At 41.1% G+C, this 13,547-nt stretch overlaps 1 protein-coding gene across 1 annotated transcript in view; it reads left to right on the top strand.

The window, feature by feature from the left end:
• The window catches only part of LOC137383627 (CREB-binding protein-like), a 135,254-nt gene that overhangs the window by 90,400 nt on the left and 31,307 nt on the right, over positions 1-13,547 (top strand). The window contains exons 13-15 of the mRNA XM_068056781.1: positions 5,843-5,923; positions 6,076-6,123; positions 13,390-13,446. Coding sequence (XP_067912882.1) covers positions 5,843-5,923; positions 6,076-6,123; positions 13,390-13,446 — 186 coding nt within the window. The remainder of the gene's footprint in view (positions 1-5,842; positions 5,924-6,075; positions 6,124-13,389; positions 13,447-13,547) is intronic.

The raw sequence follows: 13,547 nt of genomic DNA on the forward strand, positions 1-13,547 counted from the left end.
CGTTTTATCAACTTGTTTTTCCATTTTTAAAAATGTGTGTGCCTTCTAACATAAAACACATATACAACTATATGTGCTTTCAAGCAACAGGGAGCACTTTAAATTGAGAGGACTCTGGCTTTAACTGATAGTGCTAGTCTTTAAGGGCAAACACACTATTCAAAATCTCATGATCCAGAGATTAAGATAATGATGTTGTCTTACACTTTGTGGTATGACCTTTGTTGAAATATCACCTCTTATCCCACCAGATTACTTTGAAAAACATTTACAGTAGGTGGGCAGGACTTGTTGGGGAATGAAATGAACAGCTTGTTCTGCGTCGCATATTAGATAAGTAGATCACTTGAGATTGAAACATGGATAAAATGGTAATGGTTACAGTTAGCATTAGCCCTTAAAAGAGCTGACTAAATCAACCAATACTTCAGTTGCTTGATAGTGTATTTGAATTTACAACTGTGGTAACTGGCAGTCCAAAATTGTATCTTTGTGTTAATGTTATAGATAGATCAAGACAAAGGCAGTTGAGACACTACCTTGATTTTAATCTTGACTGCTGAACATTTGATTTCTTTGTGTATGTTTCAACCCATTTGAGATCATCTTTAAATTTGACCCAATATTGGCAAATCATCTACTAAAGCAATTAAAGGGACACATAAAACAGAAAGCAAGTGGTGACCCAAGTGATTTAGCCAGTTAATGCACATGGTTTGTCATCTGAGGTTTCCAGTTCCTTGTTCGAGTTTGAGAATCTATCTGTTTGAGATTGATGTATCCAAACCTTAAACACATTGACTAATGCCAGCCTCCTTTTGTTGCTACGTTGAACTCAGCGGTGTTTTGTGTGCAGAGCTGTGGCTGTATGAGCTGCTGGACGGAAAACAAAATCACAGGCAAGGTTTTAATTGGCACCAGCAAGGAATTCAGGGTGTATTAGATCCTAGATACTGTTCTCCACTGTTTTGCTTTTAAAACTTGTATCTGTAATTTCAAGTAAGCACTGTGCATGGACAGTTTGGTCTCCAGGAACATATCCGACTACAGTGGACTGCCTGTGAGTTAGCGATTCACTTCAACCACACTCTGACATTGCCAACAGATTTTAACTCAACTTACACCAACGGCCCATTTACTTGCCAAATAAAATGGGAAATATTGAGTCACAGATGAGGGGCATTAACCACAAATGTGGCACAGCACTCTAGCAATTCAGATTACTGGCACTGTTACAAGATGGTGTTAATGTGTTGCAGATGCAATAATATTACTGTACACGTGTATAATTGTCGTTTCCAAATCTCTCCCAAGCTTTTAAGAAACAGTTCTGCACTTACCCAGCTGAATGGTCAGTGTCCATTCTTCTTAATCAAATTCACTAATGTTCTTTAGAAATTTGACCCAGTTAAGCCGGATGTGTCCCTGTGAGCAGCAATCCTGCCAGTAGAGCAGATACCAGACTGCCATGTTGGTGTTTTACAGGGTGTAATAATTGAAGAAGAATTCAGATTTATATTAATTTTATATGTGGATTAAGAGGCAAACACACAAGCTTGATTTTAGTTTTGACTGCCAGAAGTTTTATCTCTTTGCGTACATTTGAAATAATTTTAAGTTATATACTATTGTAACTCAATTAGATGCTCTTTTTCTTCCAGAATGTATATATGTCAGTTTACTGCTATTATTTGAGTGAGAGTGCGTGTTTGTACGTGTTTCCTGCATGCTGTACATATAGTTGAATGAACTTACTGGTGCCATTCAGAACCTTGCAGTGAGGCAGGAGCTTGGGTGTGTGTGAATGAGAGAGCCAACAAGAGGGCGTCAGCTCACGCTCTTCATCCACCTATTGGTTGTTTCTTGTTTCTTTATGGTCATGTGGACATAGTTGAATTCAAAGCAGTGCCAAGCTTTTACCAGAAAGCAGTGTCCAGTTATAACTATGGACAGCAATATTGTTCTAAGTATGGAATAATCTTTTGAAAGTGTGGTTCCAATAAATATAACAGGAATTTGCTTTTATAAAAAAACCCTCTACAATTTAGTAAGTGTTTAATATCAAGGATTGAACTCATATTTATTAAGGTACAGCCCAGTCCTTGGGGAAGCAGATATTAAAAGAGATGCAAATTGATATGGGCAGGTGCACATCCCTTCCATTTAGTGAATTCAGAACACTTACTATTTTGGATTGCTGGATATAGGGCTCTTAAAGATATTAAGGGGCTGCAATCAGTTAACAGCATCAACTTAAGTGTGTTAATTACACTGGTGACTTTTTACTAGCTGTATTTATTGTAGCCCCTTTGACGTTTAACAGTTCAATTTGCCACATTTCTTGTAATTTCAGATGCACAGAAAATCCTGTTGCCAAATTATAATTGTTTGTTTCAGTGCAACTTCTCATGCTGTATTATTGTAAATCTCAATCTGCAAAATACTCCATTTAAGAACAAGACTTATTAGATAATTAAACTTTTTACAGGAACCACACAATGTTTGCTTAGGCCTAAGGGTGCCACAAAATTAAGAATTATTTAAATTCAGTTAACTTGTCTTTTGGTAAAATTGTTACTTAGGATCAGCAACTGTAGGGATGTTTGAAATGTTCCTTAAACAGTAGGAGGGACACTTGGTTCTGAATCTGCTAAGTTAAATCACATTTGAGAGCTTAGCTGCCACTGTTGAGTGTTTAAGGTAGAGAATTTACTCTCTTTACAGATTCTTATTAGCTAACGCAATGTAATCTTTTGGAAGTTGCATTTTGTCATTTTACTGCTGCACAAAAGTTGGAAAGAGTTAGAACTCTTGAGTAAATATTGCAGTATAGCCAGCCTCTTCAGAGAAAAGTTACCCTGAATATACAAGGCCCCAATAATAAACTTTCCAAAACATTATCTTGTGAGGCAAATGCATTCTGTCACTGTCCATCTTAAGGTTTTTCAAAAATAGTTTTGATTTTTAATGTTTGATTTTCTTCAATGAAACTTATGAGCTGCTGATGCTACAGAGCTGTGGTCAACAGTTGTATTGCAACAGGGGACCATGTTTCTCTGCAAACAAGTCTAAGTCTAAGGCGCTGCAGGCTTGAGCATCTTGTCTGAAGTTCAAGAGAATCTAACACACTGAAAAGCTAGCAGCCATAGCTGATGGTCGGTGTTGTTTGCCTCCAACTGCCTGATCATGGAGCAGCAGCGATGCAGGAAACTGTGGAGGAGCCTACAGCTTGCTCAAGACACCATCCTAGAATTGTGTGCATGCGTGCAAGATGTACTACATCCTCACGATATACTATGCAGAAAAGGTGGTTTAGCCACTCCTTGTACTAATAACTAAACTACAAATACATGAAAAACAGAACTGCAAAGTAATTCTGCTCAATAACCTGGCATGGTAGGTATTGTTTTTTTTAGGTCGTGGGCAAATCTTTAATTATGTAAATATGTTTCTAATTTGTAAATCATCAAAACTCTGATTTTGTTACGACATTAAATTCTGAGAATGTGGCATCCTTAGTTCTAATGTAGATTTTACAATGATGTGCATAAATCTGCTGTGTAATATTTGGCACTGCTTTGTGGATGCATTCGCATTCCCTTTTTTGCTCACCCCTCACCTTCAAACTCCCGTGAATCTTTGTCTTGCCTAGTTACCCTCACTTTTACTACAGGTGACCAGATTTGCTTTGTTCTGTGGCCATGCAGCTTGTCGCAGCCCAGCCAGCTTCCTTGTTATTTTATCACTCAAATTCTTAGCATGCATTTGGGTTTTCTAATGGTCCAGAGTGCACTGTCAGGTCTAAAGCAGCAGTGGTTCCCATTTTGATTTAGATATCAACACTGCATCCAGATTAAGAAGCTGAATTGTAAATGGTTCAAATTTTACATTGAAGGTTTTTGATTGAGAGGTTTTCTGACTATTTAAAATAAAAACAAAACTGGAAATTGATTGAAAAAAATTACACTGCAAGTGGGAATACTAGACGTAAGCGACAGGAACTTGGGAATAAGAAAAGGCCGTTCAACCCCTCAAGCCTGTTCTGTTGTTCAGTTAGAGGATGGCTGATCTGTACCTCAATTCCATTTATCTTCCTTTGCTCCATATCCCTTGATAGCCATACCTAACAAAAATCACTATTAAACTCAGTATGGGAGATTTCAGTTGAACCCTAGCATCCACAGCCTTGTAGAGGAGCAAGTTTCATATTTCTGCTAGCTTTCTACTTCCGTTGCAAACAACCATTGGAGTGATTCTCCCTAATAGGTTTTTGTTGAAGAAATATACCCTTTGAAGGGCTTTTCAGCATATTTGCCAGGCAAATAAAAAATATCGTGCCCTTCATTTTGGCCTACCCAGTCAGGGCAATTAGTTCCACACCAGTGAGTCTTCTCCGAGTGATTAGCTGGGATGAAAACCGGGCAACTTAATCATGTTGCCTGCAAATCAGCCTTGGTGTTTAACCTTGCATGGGATGCAGTGGCCAAGCTATTATTTTGCAGCTTTTCTTTTAAGAAAAATAACTCTCCCTTGACCAAGCTATGAAATAGGTTAGAAAAAATTATTTGCAGTGGTTGGTCCACAGTAGATTCCTAATAACAATAAGCACTCATGACAGTTCAGAAACTCCAAATGCTCTATGTTACATGACATTCAAATATTAATTAACGATTTGAATGGTGGCGTGTACGTTTATGATTTGTCAGTTTAATAATTTGAATACAAGTTTGTCCTATTTTGGCAATGCGTTTGCCAAGGCATTCAGTGGAATGACTGGATGCAGGAATCTGGCCATTTTTAGAGGGTGATAAAATTTATTTGGGGTCGGGGGGGACATTTAAAGAATTTTTGTGCTTTTAAAAAAAATTTTGTTGCAAACTGAATACTCCATGAAATGTTCTGAACTATGGAATGACTCACTCATACATGGCAAATTTTCTCTATATGTGGCTATGGTGTTTTGACCTCTGTCTTTGCCTGCCTGCTAATTTAATTGAGGTCAGGTTTCCTCGCACTGTTAAAAATGATCCTGGGTGGAATGCACTATTCAAAGTAAAGTACCTGAGCCATAAACTATTCTGGAAGGTCTCCTCGGATCATGATTTTGCAACACAAAATTATGTACCTCACCTAGGTTACAAGCCATGGTGGGCTGCAGAAATGAGCAGGAAAGAAGCCAAATGCCACCACTTGTGTGGGAAAAATTTGCAATGTGTCAATTGAATTTCTGCACAGCAACATGCAGTTCAGAATATTGTCGAGGATTCAGCTTGGTAAACTGTAACTTTTTAACTTATTTAGGGAAGTCCTCATTAAGTCATTGGCAATTAATTGAAAATTTAATAGTAAACGTAACCCTACTGGGACTTAGTGCCGTATTGGGTTATTACCCTGCTGTGCAAGCACAGTAACCATAAACTAACCCAAGAAACATGCTAAAGATTGATTGGTTAAAAACACTAGTAATCCAAAAGATGTAACATGCCCATGAATCAAATTTTAAGGATTTAATTATGTAGTGTTGCTTTTTAACCTATCCAATGAGACCAAATGCTAATCTATGCTTTGCCTTGGCTTTCTGCTCTGTGTTGTCTTGGTGTTCTGTCTTACTTTGTCTGTGCTGTTTGTTCCTCCCCTTTTTTTCTTAACCCTCCCCTCCCCATTGTCCACATTGACCTGACCCAACCTGGTAAAACACTGACCTGTAATCTCATCAATCAATCAACCAACCAATCCTCTCGCCGTGGTGATCTGCCCTCCTCTCTGATTGGTGGCTCCGTTGCTGGGCTGGCTGTGTTGTGTGGACAAACAGTTCACCCAAATATGGCCTTCTTGCTGACAGGTATCACTTCTGTGAGAAGTGCTTCAATGAGATCCAAGGCGACAGTGTCACTCTGGGTGACGATCCTGCACAACCACAAACGTAAGTAACAACCTTACTTGTTTTCTATATGTTGTCTTTTCCTGTGTAAAATGAAATTAGCAATGGCCACCTCGACTTCTTTGTGTCCACATTTTTCAACAAATATATCCTGACCTGAGAGATTGTTTTTCCAAATATCCCCTGCTGTGCAGGACTGGAACATGTTTGGAAACGTGGCCTAGGATGAATAAGACTGAAAGGTTGGTAGGAAACTTTTATTTTGCCAATTTCACTATTGCATTTATTGAGAATTAGCAGTGTTTTTTCTGTATATTACAAGTACTGCAATCAAAGTGTATTGTCATAGAGTTATACAGGGCAGAAACAGGCCCTTCGGCCCACCGTGTCCGTGCCGGCCTTCAAGCCTATCTATTCTAATCCCATGTTCCAGCGCTTGGCCTATAGCCTTGTATGCTATAGCTTTTCAAGTGCTCATCTAAATACTTCTTAAATGTTGTGAGGCTTCCTGCCTCTACCACCCCTTCAGGCAGTGTGTTCCAGATTCCAACCACCTGCTGGGTGAAAACATTTTTTCCTCAAATCCCCTCTAAACCTCCTGCCCCGTACCTTAAATCTATGCCCCCTGGTTATTGACCCCTCCGCTAAGGAAAAACGTTTCTTCCTATCTACCCTATCTATGCCCCTCATAATTTTGTACACCTCAATCAGGACCCCCCTCAGCCTTCTCTGCTTTAAGGAAAACAACCCTAGCCTATCCAGTCTCTGTTCATAGCTGAAATGCTGCAGCCCAGGCAACATCCTGGTGAATCTCCTCTGCACCCTCTCCAGTGCAATCAGATCCTTCCTATAGTGTGGTGCCCAGAACTGTAGACAGTACTCCAGCTGTGACCTAACTAGCGTTTTATACAGCTCCATCATAACCTCCCTGCTCTTATATCCTATGCCTCGGCTAATAAAGGCAAGTATCCCATGTGCCTTCCTAACCGCCTTATCTAACTGTGCTGCTGCCTTCAGTGATCTATGGACAAGTACACCAAGGTCCCTCTGTACTTCCTATGGTCCTACCATCCATTGTATATTCCCTTGCCTTGTTAGTCCTCCCAAAATGCATCACCTCACACTTCTCAGGATTAAATTCCATATACCACTGCTCTGCCCATCTTACCAGTTCATCTATATCGTCCTGTAATCGAAGGCCTTCCTCCTCACCGTTTACAACACCACCAATGTGTGTATCGGACACTAATTTCTCTAAGTCTTTAATCTGTGCAAAGGTATATGCTTTTGAGTTTAACTGGAGTATTGTGTCCAGTTCTGGGCACCACACTTTCGGAAGGATATTAAGGCATTAGAGTGCGTACAGAAAATATTCACGAGAATGATTCCAGGGATGAGGAACTTCAGTTACATGAATAGGTTGGAGAAGCTGGGTCTGTTCTCCTTGGAGAAGTGAAGGTGAAGAGGTGTTCAAAATCATGAGAGGTGTGGACAGAGTAGATAGGGAGAAACTGTTCCCAAAGCAGAGGACTGTAATTTAAGGTGATTGACAAAAGAAGCAACAGCGAAATGAAAAAAATTTTTAGGCAGTGAGTGGTTAGGATCTGGAATGCACTGCACGAGAGTGTGGTGGAGGCAGATTCAATCGAGGCCTTCAAAAGAGAACTGGATAATTATCTGAAGAGAAAAAATTTGCATAGCTACGGGGAGCAGGCAAGGGAGTGGCACTAGGTGAGTTGCTCTTGCAAAGATGCACTGCAGACACAATGGGCCGAATGGCCTTCTGTACTGTAACCATTCTATGAGTTTTTATGTCTTCCACCCAAATGTGAAATCCAGAACTTTTTTGATCATTTGGGCAGTTCCTGTAACCTGTATGTAGTCACCAGTCATTTGGAATGCTGGTCATGTCTGCAGTACAACTTGTGTTACATTAAACATATAAATGAAATGAACATTGCACGCAGCCAACCTGAGAATTTTCTGCATTTGAAACAGAATGTGTTCGATGTGTCCTGTACTCCGCAACTTGCTCAGATGTCCATTTCCTATTTTCGTTTGCTTTCATTGAACTTCCACCCGCCCCAAATAAGCTGCCATAAAATTGGGAAAAATCACAGAGGCACTGCCCAGTTACCTTGGACAGTAATTGTCTTTCACCTAAGAAGTGTGTCTTTGTTCTTTTGGAAAGGTCACAGCTGAAGAGAGATATGGCAGATACAACCTTGGTTCTCTTGTTAGCCGTGGCTCAGTTGGTAGTACTCTCGCCTCTGAGTCACGAGGTTCCAGGTTCAAGTCCCACTCCAGTGCTTAAGCACAAAAATCAAGGCTGACACTCCAGTACAGTACTGAGGGTGTGCTGAACTGTTGGAGGTGTGGTCTTTTGGATGAGATGTTAAACCGAGGCCCCATCTGCCTGCTCCGGTGGATTTTTAAAAATTCTGTTACGGGTTGTGGGCATCATTGGCTAGACCAGCATTTATTGCCCATCCCTAACTGCCCTTGAGAAGGTGGTGGTGAGCTGCCTTCTTGAACCGCTGCAGTCCATGTGATAGAGGTACATCCACTGCAGTTTGGAAGAGAGTTCCAGGATTTTGACCCAGCAACAGTAAAGGATTGGCAATATAGTTGCAAGTCAGAATGGTGTGTGTGCTGCCCTTGTTCTTCTAGGTGGTAGAGGTTGCAAGTTTGGAAGGTGTTGTCGAAGGAGTCTTGCTGAGTTGCTGCAGTGCATCTTGTAGATGGTGCACACTGCTGCCACTGTACGTCGGTAGTGGAGGGCGTGAGGGTTGAAGGTGGTGTTCCAAAAACAAGCAGTAGAGTTATCCGTGGTATCCAGTTGTTGCAACTAGGTGTGAAAGATGTCTAGGGTTTCCTTTCAGCCTTCACCTGGTCTTAGCGTAACAGGGTTTAATTTTAAACACTGTTTTTAGCTCCCCCTTGATGAATCCTTGTTTACCACTTTCCAATTATAAGGCAAAGAAACCAGCACAAACAGGCTTGCTTAGGCTTAAAGAAGAAAAGTTGAAATTTATTAAACTCTAATTCGGTTAGCGCCTAAGGATACACAATGTGCCCCATGCTAGCATGCATATGCGATACACACATGCAAATAGAGACAGAAAAGAGCAGGAGAAAAATAAAGTGGAAAAGTTCAAGGCAATATCTGAAGAGTTGTTGTTACGGTTCTTCGAGGTCACTGTAGAGTCCTTGATTGTAGGTAGATATTGCTTTTTGTTGAGGCCCAGTATTCTTCTTAAACCTTGTTTGCTGTAGGAGACTTTTCTCTCTTGGGGTTCATGTGTCTTCAGTGGATTCAGAGGCTTGTGAGACACAGATGGGAGCAGGCAAAAGAGATCTTCTCAGTCCAGGAGCAAGCAGGTTTCTACCCAAGCTGTTGGTACAAATTCAAAAAGCTCAGGTTGCCCAGCAGGTTAGTCATGTGACTAGCTGGTTTGACCATGTCCATTTATGCATTCGGCCATCTTAGCAGTCAACCTGGAATGCGTGCTTCCCCCACCTTCAACGTCTGGCGATCAAAAGTCCATTGTGGGTTGAATGTGTCAGGGAATGGCTGCTTTGTCCTTCCAAACACTGTCAATATGTAAATGTTTTTTTTCCAGCCTCGGCTGATATGTTTAACAAGTCATTTCCTCATTCCAAAAACAGTTAAAAATCAATATTCATGACAAAATTGATGTGCCTCATTCTTGACAGGTGGGGGCCTAGCATGACACCAGTTCAACATTTATCCCGCAATTACCATCACAAAAATAGATTATCTAGTCATCACATTGCTGTTTGTGGGAGTTTGCTGTGCATATATTGGCTGCCGCGTTTCTTATATTAGATCCATAGAAAAGGTACAGCACAGAACGAGCCCATCGTGTCTGAACCGGCTGAATAAACTATCCGCCCAAACTAATCCCACCTTCCAGCACCTGGTCCATAGCCCTGCAGGTTACAGCCCCTCAGGTACATGTCCAGGTACCTTTTAAAAGAATTGAGGGTCTCTGCCTCCACCACCATTCCTGGCAGCAAATTCCAGACACCCACCACCCTCTGGGTGAAAAAGTTTCCCTTCATGGCCCCTCTAATCCTTCCACCAATCACCTTAAATCTGTGCCCCCTAGAAACTGACCTCCCTGCCTGGGGAAACAGTTTCTTCCTGTCCAGTCTATCTAGGCCCCTCTTAATTTTGTACACCTCAGTCAAGTCACCCCTCAGCCTCCTCAGTTCCAGGGAAAGCAACCCTAGCCTCTCCAATCTTTCCTCATTGCTGCAACCTTCAAGCCCTGGCAACATTCTTGTAAATCTCCTCTGTACTCTCTCCAGAGCAATTGTGTCCTTTCTGTAATCTGGTGACCAGAACTGCATGTAATACTCTAGCTGTGGCCTAACCTATAGAGTTCCAGAATCATATGCCGCCTTCACCACTCTATCCACCTGTCCTGCCACCTTCAGGGACCTGTAGACATGCACTCTCACTACTTCTACCCCTCTCCATATCCTCCCATTTGTTGTATATTCCCTCGCTTTATTTGCTGTCCCAAATGCAATACCTCTCACTTCTCTGGATTGAATTCCATTTGCCACTTCTCCACCCATTCAACCAAAACATTGTGATTGTCATAAGCTGTCTTTTTTTACTTTAACATACCAGGGGGCTCTAGATTTGGCAGTACCACCCTTAATCTTTGTGAGGACATGCTTACACTGTGCCCGCAGTACTCACTCTTGTTACAAAGTGACTACACTTTACAAGTATTTCTTGGGCTGTAAAGCGCTTTAAGGCGTCTGATGGTCATGAAAGAACAAGGTTCTATATAAGTTCAAGTCTTTTTTTCTACCATTGGCAGCAACCTTGTATACTGGAAAATTTTGCAGTCAGCTTGTCTATCTCGTCCTGGGTCTTTTAAAAGTTTTGAAATTAGTCTTTGGTACCTGATCTGCCCATCTTCACTAGAACACTACGGTTTCAAAATGACAGCCTCCCACTTCTATTCTACCAACTGTATAGTTCATCTTACTGTCTACTTTGTATCTCCACAGTCACTGAATGCATTTTGTGCTGAGAATACTAAAAGCCTTGGATATCTTTTGATGTTCGCCATTACCTAGTTCGGTACAATGCTTGTGCCACCTTTTCCCCCCCTGCTGCCCCCCGCCCCAATATGGCTTCATGTCAGCATCTTTTACTAACTTTTGCTCACTTTGTGGAGCACCAAAATAGCTGCAGGTGTCCAGGCACTGGCTTAACAGTTTTCTTTAGCACTCTCCTCCTTCTGAGGGCACCATCACTGAAATGAAGTACGTAAATACATAACTCCTTAATCATTTCAAAAGTAATGCATTGTGTGAAGAACCTTGTATAAAACTTATACGGTTCTTTATAAATGCATGTTTGTTTTCAAGAGTTTCAGCTCCTCCTGCTGTAAATCAGGACCATCAAATATCGCCCTGGTATTGAAAACCATCATTTATCTTTCCTGTTTGAGGCCTCCTGTGAGTGGAAATGACATCCACTCACATTAATATTATGTCTAGATACAGCCCATCTTACTTTCAATAAATGGTGTAGCCCAGAAATAGACTTGTAACATTCTATTCTGCTGTAAAATTAGTCAAGACAGACAAACCATAATGTAAGGTGATCTTTCGATATCCTGGGTTAGGGAAGTTTCTCTGTACATTTGTATAGCTTTCTTTCATATCCTTCTTATAATCCAGCCAGGAATGATGGCAGTAATTCTGGTAACGGCATCTTAGATCTGTTGAAATTAATCATCAGCTCACTCAGATCACATACTAACAGGTCATATATTGGATGGAGGGGCAGGTATACTACACACGCAGAGGCTCCTTGTGACAGTGTTGCTCTTAAAAAGGCCATTCTAGTTGCCTGGTATTTCCACCCTTCAGTCTGCACACCCAATTGTCTTCCAGAAATGCTTATATTTAAAGTTTTACAGTGCCAATCAGGAGCCGTTAGAATGGTTACAGCATAGAAGGAGTCCATTCGACCTGTCGTATCTATGCCAGCTCTCTGTAAGAGCAACTCAGCTAGTCCCACTCCTCTGCATTTTCCCCATAGCCCTGCAAATTTTTCTCTTCAAATAACTACCCAATTCCCTTTTGAAAGCCACAATTAAGTCTGCCTCCGCCATGCATTCAGGCTGTGCATTCCAGATCCTAACCACTCGCTGCATAAGAAAGTTTTTCCATATGTTGCCTCTGGTTTGCTGTCAGAACAATTGCATCTTCGTGATCGTGAAGTCCCAGCTCTTGTCACATTCTAGTTTGTAGAGGGTTCGTGTAGCAATTCATATCATTGATCTTACACACAGGAGGCCATTTGCTCCATCATGCCTGTGCTGGCTCTCTGAAAGAGCTATACAGTTAGTCCCCTTCCTCTGCTCTTTCCCAATAGCCCTGTACTTTTTTCCCTTCAAGTATTTATCCAGTTCCATTTTGAAAATTACTATAGAATCTGCTTCTACCTCCCTTTCAGGCAATGCATTCCAGATCATAACTCGGTACTTTAGAAAAAAGTTCTTGTCATCTCACCTCTGGCTCTTTTGCTAATTCAGATGAAGCTGCTACTTACTTTAGTCAAGGAATTTAGCTCGTGAACACTCAATACTTGAGCTCATCAAAGGTGCCTGGAAAATTAAACTCCTTGACTGCAGACATGGTGTAGATTGAGCTTGTGTCTTGTTCTGCACAAGCTCGTTCCAGATTCCTTTGAGCCATTGCTGCTTTATGAGTTATTTTACACTTGTCACAATGCTTGAACATATTTTTGCTCACAGTTGATGAGCTTTGTGCTTTGGAGGATCCCGCCTGTCTCATACTTGATATTCACATATGGCAACCCAAAAAATCATATCAGAAATTTTCATCAAAAGTCTACCTCAAGTTTCATTTCCTCAGAAAATTGAGTCAGATCTTTGTCTCCAACCATTGCTGCAACTTTCAAAAGATTTGAGTTGCAACATCAAATAAAACCCTTGTATGCAATGTGAAGGATGCTGGTGTGTTCAAGCGCTGTCCAAAATACACTGTCCCAGCTTCAGTTTTTATTCACGTTAGGTGATTTCTTCTTGATTTGTGTGTGAAAGTACATTATTTCCCTTCAATGCAGGTTTTCCTTGAATATAGTTCTTAGTTTTTCTGCCTCTTCCCCATAAGGAGGGAAAGTTGGTTAAGTGAAATCCATCCCAAGTAGCTGTCATGTCCTTATTGACTGATTCAGAAGTTGCATGTAGAGGTCTGGGTGCAAGGAACCTGCCTGTACATTGGGCCACACCTTGTGTTGCAAACAAAATGGAATATTGCATGCAGGGGGAACAGTTGTCGGGGGTTTTTGGGAGTGAGGGTGGAGTGAAGCATGCGGATGTGATATGTTTTGTAAGCACTGCACTAAGAATCTAGAGTGGGGACAAAATGTAGTGTATTGTTTTATGAAACAGATCCCCTGTTGATTTTTCTTTTTTGCCTTTCTACAGAACCATTTCAAAAGATCAGTTTGAAAAGAAGAAAAATGATACATTGGATCCTGAGCCGTAAGTATCTTAGCTATTCATTTCTCCCAGTCACTTGGAATTATTAGTGGACCTGTAGCTACTTGCTCTCTTTACCCTTAGATTGCCAATCACCACTTCAG

The sequence above is a fragment of the Heterodontus francisci genome, chromosome 24 (assembly GCF_036365525.1).
Source record: "Heterodontus francisci isolate sHetFra1 chromosome 24, sHetFra1.hap1, whole genome shotgun sequence".
Classification (NCBI taxonomy): Eukaryota; Metazoa; Chordata; class Chondrichthyes; order Heterodontiformes; family Heterodontidae; genus Heterodontus; species Heterodontus francisci.